Source organism: Pipra filicauda, unplaced genomic scaffold (genome assembly GCF_003945595.2).
Source record: "Pipra filicauda isolate LSUMZ 115617 unplaced genomic scaffold, ASM394559v2 scaffold924_size50756_pilon, whole genome shotgun sequence".
NCBI classification, from domain to species: domain Eukaryota; kingdom Metazoa; phylum Chordata; class Aves; order Passeriformes; family Pipridae; genus Pipra; species Pipra filicauda.
The window spans coordinates 9891-24649 of record NW_024105114.1 but is presented as its reverse complement, the minus strand read 5'-3'; the positions used below and the strand labels follow the sequence as shown (position 1 = coordinate 24649).

Below are 14759 nucleotides of genomic sequence, written 5' to 3'. Positions count from 1 at the left end.
TGCCCCGGCTCCCCCCGCGCTGCCCGTCCCTGTCCCCGCACGAGGGGGTCCCGCGCTGCATTCCTGCCGTGCTGGAGGCCGAGGAGAGGCACGTGCGGCCACGCCGGGGAAATGCCGGGCATTGCTGGGATTGCAGCCCGCAGCCTCGGGGCCAGACACCCCCTCGTGCGTCTCACCCCCTCCTCTCCTCTGCCCCCCCTCCCGCCCTCGGCCCCAGCCCACCAGGGTGATGCCACACACCGGCCACCAGCGAGGGGACAGTCCCGGGGCGCGGTGACACACACGAACCCCCTGCACGCTGGCAACGCTTTGGTGCCCAGCGCCCACCCCGGCCAAGGTGCCTCAAAACAGCCCCAGCGCCCACCCCAACCCCGCCGGGGGGGCTGCACTGGCTGGCTCGGTGGCAGCCGTGCCCCCATCTGCCCACCCCCGGCACACCCAGGGCACCCTCAGGGGCCTCCACGCCGGGGAGAAACAGGGACGGGGAAACGTGGGAGCCAAATCCCCGCCATCAGCTCCACCCCGGGGCCACCCTGATGGCACCCGGCGCCTGTGCCGGGGGTCTCCCGCGGGAGCCACCCCGGGGACAGCCCCGTGCCCTCGCCCCAGCCTGGGGACAGGCGGCTGGCACGTCCCAGCACGCAGAGCTGCCCGGCCGGAGCAACCGGCCGGGGCTGTGGGTGCGAGCAGCGCCCGGGGGGGCTTCACTCTCCAGCTGAGAGGGGGCAAAGGGGCCCGGTGTGGTGGGCTGGGGGCCCCCGGGGGTCCTGCAGCAGCACTGGAGACAGCAGGCCCCATCCTGCCACCTCCACTCAGCCCTTCCTGCAGCGCCCGGGCAGCCTGGGGGGGTGTGGGGAGGGGGTCCCCAACCCCTTGGGGTGGGTGCACAAGGGCAGGACGGCCCCTGGGACTGTTCCCGCAGCCCAAAGCGGGAAAGGTCAGGCGGCGTTCGCGGGGGCAGATTCCACCCCGAGGAATGCGAGCGCTGCCTGGACGCCTTCCAAAATACTTGTGTTTTGCACAGGAGTGTCCTAAATACGCAGCCAAACAGGAGCAAAGGGGGAAGGCAGCGCTCCCGGCATGCACCGGCCCCGCTGCCGGCACGCCGGGACACGCGCGGGCAGGGGACACACGGACGGGGACACACGGACGGGGAGGGTCGCAGGGACCCCTGCCAGCATCGCCTCCACGAAGGGGAACTGAGGCACGGAGGGGCTGTGTGAAGGCAGCCCCCTGCCCTCCCTGCCTCACTGTATTGGGGTCTCCATATTTTACACCATTGCCACCCCCCATCCCGCACCTGATGTTCCCAAAACTCTCCCACCCTGCCCAGCCCCTGGTGACGCTCCCAGGATGGAGCCAGTGGTTCCAGCTGGGGATGTGCTCTGCTCCCACACCTGCCTGTGTTGGGGGGGTCTCCCATCTCCCTGTCCCACACTTGCTGTTCCTGGAGCTCTCCCACCCTGCTCAGACCCCGGTGACACCCCCGGGATGGAGCCGGTGGTCCCAGACGGGGCACGTGCCTTTTTTGGGGGGGGTCTTTTTTATATTTTACACCAGTGCCACCCCCCCCATCACACACCTGCTGCTCCCAGAGCTCTCCCACCCTGCTGTGATCCTGGTGACATCCCAGGATGGAGCCAGTGGTCCCAGATGAGGACATGTCCTGGCTCCACCAGCTGCAGCCTCTGCCAGCAGGGCCATCACTGGCCCTGGCACGCGGCGAGGATAACGTCACCCTTCGGGCAGGGACAGGGACACAGGGACACAGGGACACAGGGACACAGGGACACAGGGACACAGGGACACAGGGACACAGGGACAGGCAGCTCCTGGTGCTGGGCTCGGAACCCACCGACCCTCCTTCCCTGTGGGAAGGAGGCTCCTCCAGCCCGGATCCAGCGGGGCCGGGTGGGGGCAAACACTAATCCCTCCTGAACGGCCAGCTGAGATTAGGGTCAGAAAAATGAGGTTTTAATAGGATTTTTGAGGAGGAGAAAGCCCTGGTGAGACAATAACCGACTTCCAGCCCTCATATGGCAAAGCTGTTGCCAGCTCCCACCTGCGGTGGGGAAGGGGGGACGGGGGTCCCACCCGCACCCCTTGGTCCCAGGTAGCACCCCCAAAAAGAGCCCAGATTGAGGCTCCCTTCAGGCAGGGGCTGCCTGTACCCGCCAGGCACCCTGGGCAGGGTGGGGATGCTCCGGCAGCGGGACCTGACCTGGGGGATGAGGTGGCAGGAGAACGGGGGGCAGCACCCAGGTGACCACGCCGGGAGCATCCGGGCATCCCTCCTGGCCCTGCCCCAGCCTCTGGGATTACGGACCCGCAGGAGAAAGCATTTTAATTCTCTTTAACTCGAACCAGGGCTGAGGAGCTTTGCAGCTCAGCGGGGATTTGGGGGAGTGCTCGTTGGCTTGCACAGAGCCAGCGCATGCTCCCTGCCCACTGGGATACCCCTGCCCCTCAGGATGCCCCCCCCTCAGTACCACACTGCTGTATCCCCCCGGGAATGGGAGGAAGGCAGGCTGGGAGCCCTGGGGAGCAGATGCACATCCCACGTGGGAGCAGCAGCACTGGGAACAGGAGGGAGAGACACCTCAGTGATGGAGACAGAACCCCAAGGGCCCCCCCAGGAAACATCTATGCCATGTCCCAGCCTGGGCAGGGACTTGCCAGGATGGATGCACCATTCATGGGGAGGGTGGGAATCCAGGGTTTGCTCCAAGCACCCACCGAGATTCCCAACAGCCTCTTTTCCCACGGCCTCACAAGGCAGCACCCCCTGAGCCCCTCCCAGCACCGCTGGGCCCCCACAAACCCCACAGACCTCACAGGGAAACCAGGAACAGCCACTGGGACTCACAGCTCGGGCACAGGCTGGGGGGGGTCCCTGTCCTCAGCTCCAGGAATGGCACAGGGCAGGGGTCCCACGGGAGATCCAGCAGCTGGACGGGCACTGCCAAATCCCACCCCACACCGGAGTCCCCTGCCCAGCCAAGGACACACACCTGCATTCCCATCACCCGACACAGCTGGGAAGGGGGTGACACTGCCCAGGTGACACCGGAGCCAAGGAGAAGCGGAGCAGAGGAGCCACAAACGGCCTCTCGGACATTCCTCCCGCTCCGGTTTGGGTGTTAACGCGGGGAAGGAAATCTCCTGGTTCCTTCCCAAGGCAAACTTTTATCTTGACAGCATCTCCTTCACGGGCTCAGACTCATCATCTCCTTCACAGACTCAACTCATCATCTCCTTCACAGACTCAGACTCATCATCTCCTTCCCGGACTCGGACTCCTCGTCAGTCCCGTGTGGCTCCGTCCCGTGGCCAAACCGAGCTCCCTCCCGGCAGCCTCCACATCGGGACACCAGTCCCAGCTCCACAGGGATCTCATTCCTGACACATCTCAAAGCAGCAGTTCCAGAGGGCTCTGGTTCACCTCAGCTGGGGGGGCCCTTCTTGCCACATCGAGAGACATTTGGGAATGGAGCCAGAGAGACTCATCCCCTTTCCCGACCTCTCTCCCTGCCAGCCCTGGTGCCCACTGCGGCTCTCTGGCCACGTGGCTCTGCCTGTGCTGCTCCCCACCACTGCTGGCATCCCTGGCAGGATTCCTGGGCCAGGATTGTTGGATTGCCCCCGTTCACAGCCCTGCTGGTGACCACGACACGGGCTGATGCCACCACACCGAAGTGAGTGTGCCCACGTGGAACCTCCGCTCACAAAACAAATCCACCCGTGTCACAAATCCAGGGCAGGACACGGCTCCATCCTGGCCCTCCTGAAGCCCACCACAGCACCTCCAGCCCCACAGCAGAGACACCCACAGGGGACAGACCCACAGACGCTCAGGGCTTCCCAGGGCCACATCCCAGGCCAGCCAGAGGCACTCTGGGGGACACTGCACCCCGTTCATGCAGCAGCTCCCTGGGTCACCAACAGCCTGTGAAGCCCTGCAGTCTCTCCATGCCCCTACCCTGGGTCTCTCAGGTCCCCAGCCCGTAGGGATTACCCTTAACCCCGAGTGCCAGCAGGGAAAGCTGCTCCAAGGCAGGGACAAGTGCTGGGGACACACACACTGGAGCCAGAACAGGTCCGACCTCAGTGGGAATGTTCCCGATGGCCCCCATGCCAGAGGGGTTGGGAAACTGCGAGCCAGAGCCACACCGAGGAGGAGTTTATCTCCCAGCCCATGAGGAAGTGGAACCAACAAGGCCATGCTGGTGCTGCCTTCATCCCCAGCTCCTCCTCCTCCTCATTCTCTGCCCCGTCCTAAAAACGGCGTTATCGGCAGCGGGCCCTAGAAAAGTAACAGGATTCCGTTTCCTGTTTTTCCCATGGAAACCCTCAAATAGAAGCTGGCCTCATTACTGCAATTTTTTGGGTCCCTGTTTTTTTCAGCTGGGCTAACAATGAGCCATTTCCTGCGGCGGCTCCGAGAGGCACCTTGCGCTCCCGCTTCTCCACGGCGGAAAATCCTACCCGGGGAGGTCAGGGCAAGGCTGCTCCTGCTCCTTCCAGCCTCTGCCCCGCTCAAGGCCAGGGGGCCCGGGCTGGGGCTGCACCTCCCACCCATGTGGGGGACCCCCCTGGAGCTCCTGAGGGCTGGGGAGGGTGGGCATCCCGCTCGGATGGAGGGGATGCATGGAAGTGCCAAATCCCACATCCCTCTGGGCGGTGAAAATAAAGAGCCAAGGCGGGTCCTGAGCCCCCCCCTCCAGCCACAGCACGGGCAGGAGGCAGCTCTGGGGACACGGCTTTGGGGACGCCACGCTCCCACAGCGCCCTGGCACCGAGGCCCAGCAGCGTTTCCCTGAGATCGGGAGCAGCCCAACATTTCCCTGAGATCGGGAGCAGCCCAACATTTCTCCGCTGCCCACACTCGTCCAGCGGCCAAACGTCCAGCCCGCCCGCCCTCCGTCCCCTCCCCGCCCGGGGACAGCGGTGTCCTGCCACTGGGGCCACACCAGTCACCGCCAGCCCCGCTGGGGACCGGGGCTCGCCCCGAAAGCGCTGGCCCCGCAGCCCGGCCCCCGCCCGGCGCGGCACAGAAAGAGCCACTATGAGCCACAATGGCCCGATTGTCCCCCAGAGCCACCGAGCCCCGGCCCACCCGCCCCGGGGCCGCCCCACGCGCTCGGGCCCATCAAGGGACCCACTGTTGCCCTCGGGGGGACGGCGGGGAGGTCGCCCCGGGGTGTGCGGTGACAGGTCTGGGGGTGCCACCGGCGGTGGGTGAGCGGGGGGGGGCTGCAGAGCCCCCAGACCTGCCTGGCTGCCCATGGCGGGGGGACACGGCCCCCCGGGGCTGGGCCAGGGCTCAGGGCTACGGCAGGGACCTATTCCCTCCCCTGGGCTGGCTCCTGGCATGCCAAGCTCCTTCCTGCAGCAGCAGGGTCTTAAGGAAGCAAAGGACGGGGGACTCCACGGGGTTCCATCCCCGGGCAAGAGCAGGCTCGTCCCCACGGTCACCGGTGCCTCATTTTGGCCACTTTGTGGTGACTCAGCCCCTCTCCCCTAAGGAGAGTCCTGCTCCATCTTCACCCTCCAGCTCCCATTTCCCCAGCGTGGCTCGGGAACGGGGCCGACCCCACATCCCAGCGTCCTCCCACCCCAAGACACCAACCCTCTGCGAGGGCCGTGGGCCCCAGGGAGACCAATCCCGGCGGGAACGCGGCCGATTCCCTGTCGGACGGCGGGTCTTGCAACACGAAGGTGTGCCCGGCGTGGCACGGCCCGGGCGGGCAATTAGGGAAGGCTTAATGAACTCCTGGGGCTTAATGAACTCCTGGGGAGAAGCAGCCGCAGAAAAGGAGTCGGGGCCGTGGGCAGGAGGTCGGCGGCAGGTTTGGAGCAGCCACCCTGCTTCCCAAGCCGGGGTTGGCTCCTGGAAAGCCGGGTTTTGGGAGCGGGAGGCACTGGCACGGCGCGGCTGACACGGCCCGGCCCCGCCGCTCGCGGGCCACGGGCGGCCAGGTCGATATTTTCCAACTTGAGAGCTTAAAATAGGTCATCTATCTCCACTCCTTTTTAAATCAGGTCTTGCTGCCTGCTGAAGACAAACTTGGTTTATTAATGGGACGGCACCGACTTGAAACCTAATCCTTTTTTTTCCTCTTTAATGAGAATAAAAAGGCCATCCCGGGGCTCGGCAGCTTCCCAGCATGACCCCCCCGCTCATCCCTCCATGTTTTCTCCCAGTGAGTGGCTCTGTATGAACTCGGGGAGGGCCCCTGGCTCTGTCTCAGAGCACCCCAGGAGCTGCTCCTGCTGCACCCCCTGCACCCCAGCAGCACCCACACTCTGACCCCAACCCAGAGCTGTCCCCCCGGCCCGTGGTCCCCAAACCCACGGTCCCCAAGCCCTAAATAACGCCCAGCAGTGGTTCCTTGGCAGCTGACACTGGATGATGGTGCCAGGCAGCGCTGCCAGCCCCGGGGGGGGTTTAGGATCACACATCACCCATCAGTCCCCCCGCGGCGCGAGTGACGGGTGCCAGAGGTGCCGGGCACATGACACGGGTCAAGGTTAAACCACAGAGGTTGGAGTGCTCCAAAACCCCCTCCAAAACTCCCCCAAAACCCCCCAGGTGGGCAGCGGGACCCTGGGGTGGCATCAGCTGCGTGCCCCAGCCCGGCGCCGGTGCCAGGTTTCGCGCTGGCGAGGCGGGATTGCGGCAGCAGCCCCGAGCACAGGCTTTTCCTGTCTTTCAAGTTCAGGGTTCAGAAAGAAAGGAGAAAGAAAGGAGAGAAAAAAAAAAAAAAGGCGTTAAGAAACTCAATTTGTCGAGCAGAGCCAGTAAATGGGGGGACAGGGGCAAGGAGCCACGAGGGGGTGAGGGCAGAAGGCACCGGACGAAGGTTTGGGGACGGTGGGACGCAGCCCCTGCCACGCAGCCCCAGGGGCGGCCGTTGGGCAGGATTTCTGCTTACACAGCACTAAATCCTCGCTGGAGGACTGCAAAGCACCGTCCTCCCCAGATGTGGGGGTCAAATAACCCCCCCCCGAGTCGCTCAGCGCCCCAAGTCACCCAGCACCCCAAGTTCAACCAGCGACTCGGGTCTTGCTCCAGGTGCCGCCCACCCAGGAGGGCACATTTCGCCCCCAAAACGCCGCAGAAAAGGAGATTTCAAGGCTCAACCCCCCCCCAAAAAACCCAAGAGCCAGCGCTCAGCGGTACGGAGTAAGCAGGGAGGAATCCGAGGAGAAACCATGATTAATGCTCAGCCGCTCGACGAGCAGCTCCTCATCTCTGAGCCATTTCGCACACCCCAATTAATCCTTTGAGGCCGGTTATTAGCCCCATGGCCGGGGCCGAGGAAGCCGAGTTCAAAAAACCAGGAACTGAGGAACAGAGGCCAAATTCAGCTCTGGGGCGAGGACGTGCAACCTCTGCTCAAATTAGCAGGCGCCGTGCCAGTCCCTCACCGCGGCCGCATCCCCGCCCGGGCGTTACCACCGGCCCCCTCCGGCCACCGGACCCCCCGCCCCAGGTCCCGCCGGTGCCGTCCCCATCCCCACCCCAAGGGTTTGCCGGGATTTGGCATAAAACGGGCAGGAAATGGGGATTTAGCCAGCGGCTGGGCCGGCCTTCCTTGGCATCACGGGGAGATGGGAATCGCCCCGGTGCCCTCCGGTCTAGCGGCGCCAGGCGATGCCAGTGCCCACGCCACAGGTCAGCAAATGCTAGGGGGGCTAGATTTGACCTCGAGGGGCTGTTTGGCACGTTGGGGAGTTGCTGCCTGCCCAGTGCCAGGAGCTGGAAGGGATGGATCGGCCGGAGCCACAGGGAGAGAGCCCAGCCGGGAGTTTCGGAGGAGACGTGTGGGTGTTTGTGGGTCTCGTCCTGGGAAGGGGCAGCCCAGCCCTGGGCTCTCGCCCTCAGCTCCAAGGTCAGATCCAGGCGCCACAGCCCCTCCAGCCCACAACGACGCCACCGTGGCTGGGCACTGGGGACAGGCCACCGTGGCCACCATCGCCTGTGGCATCGTGTGGGTGACTGGACCCCCCCGGTCCCGCTGGCCCTGACCCACAGCCCAGTTCCAGGGTCTGCCCCAGAGCCAGTCTCACCCCCCAGGGCTATCACCCAACCCCCAGCCCCACTGCCCGACCTCGGCGCCATACCCAGCACTCCCAGTCCCTGCTCCACATCCTCCCCAGCATCGCCCGGTTCCCTAAATCCCTACTCTCCCAAACCCACACCCAGTATCTCCCATTCCCTCCCAGCCCCTAATTCCCGAGCCTACAGCCTCCCCAGTCCCCCCAGCATCCCCGGGAGCCGCTCCCCGTTCCTCCCAGTCCCCGCTCCCGTGAGCCCCCCCCGCCTCCCCAGTCCCCCCAGTGCTCCCAGTGCCGCTCACCGCGGGGGCGGGCGGCGGGATCCCGACCAGGCAGAAGGCGATCCCATTCATCGGGGCGCGGGCGGGCGGGCTCGGCTCGGCCCGGCCCGGCTCCGCACGGCTCGGCTCGGCTCGGCGCAGCCCCGGTGCGGGGGGATGCTCTGCGGTCCGGCCCCGCTCGGTCCGGTCCCGCCGCGTTCGGCCCGGCCCGGCCCCGCGCGGTGCGGTCCGGCTTGGGCTCGGCTCTGCTGGGCTCGGCTCGGGCTGGGCCGGCGGCGGCCCCGGCCCCGGTCGCGGCTCCGCCTCCTCCGGGCGCCCGCGGCGGCGGGCGGGGCGCGGGGCGGCTCGGAACGGCCCGCCCGGCGGGAGGGACCGGCCGCGGGCACCGGCACCGGCACCGGGGCGGCGGCGACGGGAACCGGCACCGGCACCGGGACAGCGCGGACCGGCACCGAGCTGGCACCGCGACAACCAGAGCAGGCACGGGCGGGGGACACCGCGACCGGGATGGGCTGGGGACTCCCAGGAACGGGACAAGGGAAGGGACACGCGGGAATGGGTGTGGGACGCCCAAGGACCGGGGTGGGACACAGAGGGACGGGGACAGGAGTGGGACACCCGGGGATGGGCTGAGGACACCTGGGAAAAGAGCCAGGCAAGGGATATTCAGGGACCAGGATGGGACACCCGGGAATGAGAAGGGGATACCCAGGAACAGGGCCAGGCAAGGGACATCCAGGGACAGGGATGGGACACCCAGGGATGGGCAGGAAACGCACAGAAAAAGGGCCAGGTGAGGGACACCCAGGGACTGGGACAGGGAGAGAACACTCAGGGACCAGGACCAGGCACGGGACATTCAGGGACCAGGATGGACAGGGGACACTCAGTGAGCAGGACAAGGATGGGGATGGAACACCCAGGGACCAGGATCAGGCAAGGGACATCCAAAAACCAGGACAGGGATGGACATGGGACATCCAGGGATGGGCAGGGGACACCCAGGACAGTTTAAGCCAAGACAGAGGGACAGGGACCACGAGCAGAACTGACCAGGACGGGCACAGAGGGAGTGGACAGAGGGATGACAGGACAGCAGGACAAGGACAGCTGGACAGGCACTGGCAGGGCGAGGCCAAGGCCAGGCGATGCACAGAAGGACACACAGCCAGGAAACGCCAGGACAGAGGGACAGGAGTGACAGGGACTGGCCCGGGCAGAGGTGGGGACGGAAACACCCGGGGTTGGGGCTGACGGAGGGACAAAGGCTGACACAGACCCCCAGGGAAAGGAAACGGCAAGGACGGGAAACAGCAGGATGGAGGGACAGAGCGTGGGCTGGCAGACAGAGGGATGGGGACAGCCAGGACAGGGACAGCCAGGATGGGGACAGCTGGGATGGGGACAGCCTGCAGGGCCTGGCCTGGCTCAGGCCGCTTGGATGCAGCGGAGCCTCCCAAAACCACCCCTGAGCAACCGCGGAGAAAATTAATTCCCACACCCAAATCTCGGAGTGCAAACAGCTCCTCAAAGGCTCTTTGGTGGCAGAAGGTGACCACGGCGTGTGGGGCAAAGGGATGCACGGTGAGGGCTGCAATAAACCCTCAGAGCACCCCCAGGGCACACGGAGGATGCCAGGGGGACACAGCATTCCGCTCATGCCGGGTGACACCAGGGACAGGGCGCAGCTGGGATCGTGCCAGGGGCTCCGGCACATCCACGTGACGTCCCAGTGCCAGTGCCAGCCCCAACTCACTCTCTGAGTCCCTCCCGGGCAGCTGTTTCCCTGCCTGCACCCCCAGGTTTGCCCCCCCCAGCCCCAGGGGTGCCAGCCCGTGCCACTCTGCGTTCCCGGGAATGCCGGCCCGGGACACCCCAGCTGCCAAGCGCAGAGTTTTCCGTGACACAATTAAGAAAGTCTGTGTCAACAACGACTTCCTCGGGCGCCTGGAGAAACCTCGGCACCACCAGAACAAATAAATGACCGAGCTGCCGGCGGCTGCTGCGGAAGTACCGGGAATTCGGGGCTGGAAAGAGGCCGCAGGGGGCTGATCCCGCTCACGGGAATGTCCTGCCTGGATGGCAGCTCCTGCAGTTTGCCATCCCAGAGCGGGATGGGCAGGGGGCACCCAGGAACAGGAGCGGGCAAGGGACGTTCAGGGATGGGTAGGGGACAGACAGCAATGGACGGGGAAACGCAGGGACCAGGCCAGGCAAAGGACATCCAGAAACCAGGACAAGGATGGGCAGGGGACAACTGGGGATGAGGACAGGGATGGGGATGGGGGCAGAACAGCCACCCTGGGGTACAGCACCCATCACCCTGGGGTACAGCACCCCCAGCATCCAAGGGGTGGGATGGAGGGATCTGCCCTCTGGAAACGTTTGTGTGCCAGCACCCGAGGGGGACCCACGGGATCGCTGCCACCACCCCTGTCCCCTGCCCGGCCTTGGGAACTGTCCCAGCAGCTGGAGGGAACGAACAGTCGGATGTGAGTGACGGGACGTTTCCTCCCCGCGCTGACGCAGTTGGACGCCCTCACCCCAACTCCAGCACCCTCTGCCCACGCTCAGCACCCCCAGGCCCCACGGTGGGTCCTCTCTGTCCCCAGCCCCCCTGCAAGGGCCACCTCCTGCCCGTGGGGGAGCGGAGGAGCTCCAGGTCCCCAGGATGTGCCAGCTGGGATGTGCCGGACGGCTGCCCTCTGCCTGCCCGGCCACGCAGCACTGCCCATCCCGGCCTCTCTCCAGAGGGACTTCCCAGGAAACGTTCCCCCCAGCTGGGTTTGGCACCGAGGGCCAATCCAACCAACATCCATCCTTTCCCAGCAGACAGTCCTTGGGAAGGAGCAGAGACCTCCCCCAGCTCCTGCTCTCCCCCGGGCAGCACCACTGCTGGGGGTCCCTCCTGCTTTGTCCCCCACGAGGGGACACGTGGCCACGTCCTGCCTGTAGCCCCCCGGCAGCCCCTGGACCTGGCAGGAGCTTGGTGGAGAAGAGCCACTGATGGCAGGACCTGGCCTTGGATGCCAAGACTCCTGAGTTCCCTCGTGGTGTCCCCAGTGCCACCCTCCCCGGGGAGGTGACAAAACCAGGGAGGTGACACGACCCGAACAGGCCCCGGTGGCCCAAACACCCTGCCCCGTGTGAGGCACAGACAGGGATGGACCCTCACAGGAGGCCAGGGAGAAGGATCCCAGGAAGGGATGAGCCCCATCCTGGGATGCACAGCTGGGGGGGCTCAACGGGGACCCCCAGTCCCCATCCCTGCTCCTGGGCAGCTTCCCCACGGGGGTTCCCATGGAGCTGGATGCCACCATGCCCCCAGCCAGCCGATGCTCCCTCCCCACTCCCAACCTTCTTTGTCTCCCCCAGCCCCACCCCAGCATCAAGATCCCATCACAGCCCCCCCCGGGGACACCCCACTCCTCGTCCCCACGTGCAGGGAGGGACAGCACACACCCACCAGGGCGTCCCTGAGCCCGGAGCTGCCACCGCCGCTCACCCACACCCCATTCCGGGACCATCCACCCGAAAACCACCCTCCCGCCGCCAAGGCAGCCGCGCCCCCCTCGCTGCCCACCCCGCCCGGCTCAGCAGAGCAGATCCACCACACCTCAACCCCCCCCCCCATCCCAAATCCCGGCAGCCGGAGCCGCGGATCTGGGGGAGCAGCCGCCCCCCGCCCGCCCCGGGGGCTGCCGCTCCCTGCGGAGCCGCCGCCGCGCCGCAGACAAAGGGAGCGAGGGGGGAATCCAGCCTGGAAGACGGGTTTTAACCTAATCCCGGGAATTAAAACGAAGAAAAGCAAAAGTGGGGCGCCGGAGCCGTGCCGGGGGGAGGGGGGGAGGGAGGGGTGGGCAGCGTGGCAGGGGCAGGGCACGGCGGCAGCACCGCGAGGCCAACGCTGCCCGAGGCCGGAGCGCTGCCCATGGGGGTGCCGAGGGTGCCCCACCGGGGTGGGGTCCCACGGGGGGCACCCCCGGAGCTCGGCACCCTCCCGGCTCCGGGCAGACGCTCCCTCCTGGCAGCCACCGCGCCACGAAGCCATTTTGAGCCGGCGGCGAGACGGGAGGGTTACGGCCCCAACCCCTCCTTCCCCGCCCGCCGGCGGGTCCGTCGGGATAAACAACAGCCCGGCCGGGGGGGATCCGCGCCGCGATGGGCCGAGGGATCCCGGGAGCGAGGGCAGCGCCGAGCAGGGCAGAGCTGCGGGGGGGCCGCCAGGACTTACGTGCTCATCCCACATCAGGGAGGGGCTGAGATCCCGCCGGGAATCGGGGTGCCCTGGGGACCCCTCGCTCCGAGCATCATCCCCGGGCTGCCGCGGGCTGGGGGTGCCGGCGGAGGGAGGCGGGAGGGGGGTCGGGCAGCGCCGCCGGGCCCTCCCAGCCCTGCCCGGTGCCGGCAGGCACATGCCAACCTGCTGCCGCTCCCGGCCTAAAATTACCACGGCCCCTTCCAAAGGCGTCGCCGCCAATCAGGGCGGCAGGGAAGGCGTGCGGGCGGCTCGGGAGCTCCTCTGCATTGCAGCTGGATGGGCGAGAGGGGATTTTTATTTTTTTTTCCAGCGGGCGAGAGAGCCCTGAGATACAGCAGGTGGGCAGGAGGAGGGGGTCTTTGGACCCTCGCAGCCCCCCGGGGGGGGGGGGGGGGATGCCGGACCCGACGGTGTCGGCGCATCACGTGCAGCCCCCGCGGTGGTTTTCCCGCCCCGGTGGGGTGGGTGAGATCCCGGGGGTCCCGTGGGGATGGTGATGGTGGGTGTTCACCCACCTCGGTGACCCCCCCACGCTGTGACCGAACCCCCCCCGCCCCATGTGCTGCCTCTCCCGGCCACGGCCCTTCCCGGCTCGGCTCGGGGGGGGGGATTTTGCAGCACGAGGCCCCCAACGTGCAGCCAGAGCTCGCTGGGAGCTGGGGACGTGTCGTGCCCAACGTGGTGGCTCTACCCTGGTCCCCGGGGCTGCCCCTGCCCCGCGGAGGGTCGGGGGGTGGGGGGTACCCCCAAAGCGTCAGATCCTGCGCACAGACCCGGGCTGAGCCGAAGGGATGGGGTGGGAGGGGGGGAAACACGAGGCAGAGCCCGAGGGGCTGCGGGGAGGGAGCTGGACCCCTCAGCTGGGGGGAAGGATGCTCAGAGGGGGAGAACCCCCACCCCAGGGGACCCTCTGGTCCTCGCAGAGCCACGGAATGGGGGGACCGAGAGCACCCCCAGCCCCGGATGGGCACCAGGGGGGGACATCACAGCCCAGCCGGGGCACAGCGACCAGGACGGCGCCGGCTGGTGAATAACGGGATGGGGAGACACAGGAAACAACCCCCCACGCCCCGAGGTTTTTCCACGGCCCACAGCAAACACTCCACGGCGGCTCCAGCCCCTTCCCCGAGCAGAAAACCCTTCCCCAAACCAGGCTGCTCCCAGCAGGTGGGGTGAGACCCACCCCGGGCTGTGACAGAAACCTGTGGCAGAGCAGGGACCGCGTCCCCCCGGCCACCCGGGCTGGGTGGAGCACATGGGCGAGGCTGCGGGTCCCAGGTGGGCGATCTGGGGGCAGCCGGTGGGTGCTGCCGGGGGTCCCAGGTGGGTGCTGCAGCGATGGGGCACAGACGATGCTGGGCCAGCAGGGGGGAGGCTGGAAGGGGCCGGGGGATGATGGCGGGGCGCTGGGGAAGGTGGGTGGGGACGCGGGAAGGCAAAGAGCAGCAGGTGGGAAGCGCAGGGGTGGCGAGGGGGGTCCCCCCGGCAGCAGGCGAAGTCCCGGGGGGGAGAAGTCCCGGCAGCCTCCGACTCCCGGAACGGCGCCGCGCCCGCGGGTGCTGGACCCGTCCCGTCCCGCCGCGGCGGTCCCGGTGCTAATCCCGATCCCTATCCCGCTCCTACCTGCTCCATGGGGCCGCTCAGGGCGCGGGCGCGGCGGTCCGGCCGCGGGCCATGGGCCGGTGCCGGTGCCGGTGGCGGTCCCGGTGCCGGTGGCGGTCCCGGTGCCGGTGGCGGTCCCGGTGCCGGTGGCGGAGCCGGTGCGGCCCCGCTGCCGCCGCCTCTCTCCGCCGCCGCCCACGCCCGGCGCCGCCCGGCGCATCCCGGGAGCGGCGTCATGTGAGCGGCGGCAGCGGGAGGGGGCTCCCCCGGCCCCACCCGGACCCCGCCGCCGCCCTCCCCTCCGCCCGCCCCCCGCCGGGACCCCCAGTCCCGATCCCGCTCCTCCCCTCCTCCTCCGTCCCTCCATCCTCCCTCCGCCCTTCCCTCTCTCCATCCCCGCATCCCAGCCCTGCATCCTGCATCCCACCTGCCCCTCACACCCAGTTCCACTCCAAATCCTCCTTCCATCCCTCCATCCGTTTTTCCACCCCTTCTCATCCCTTCATCCATCCATCCACCCATCCTTCCTCCATCTTTCCATCCATCCCCATTCA

The 14759-nt window shown here is 67.3% G+C and overlaps 1 protein-coding gene across 3 annotated transcripts in view; it reads right to left on the bottom strand.

Annotated features, from left to right (window-relative positions):
• The window catches only part of ARHGAP23 (Rho GTPase activating protein 23), a 35156-nt gene extending 20681 nt beyond the window's left edge, over positions 1 to 14475 (bottom strand). The window contains exon 1 of one of the 3 annotated variants that reach the window (XM_039391256.1): positions 14227 to 14475. In XM_039391256.1, coding sequence (XP_039247190.1) covers positions 14227 to 14442 — 216 coding nt within the window. In that variant the 5' untranslated portion in view covers positions 14443 to 14475. Of the gene's footprint in view, positions 1 to 8363; positions 8551 to 12576; positions 12760 to 14226 lie in introns of those variants that run through there. The other 2 variants (XM_039391257.1, XM_039391258.1) reach the window with 2 other exon arrangements.
• Between the last annotated feature and the right edge of the window lie 284 nt (positions 14476 to 14759).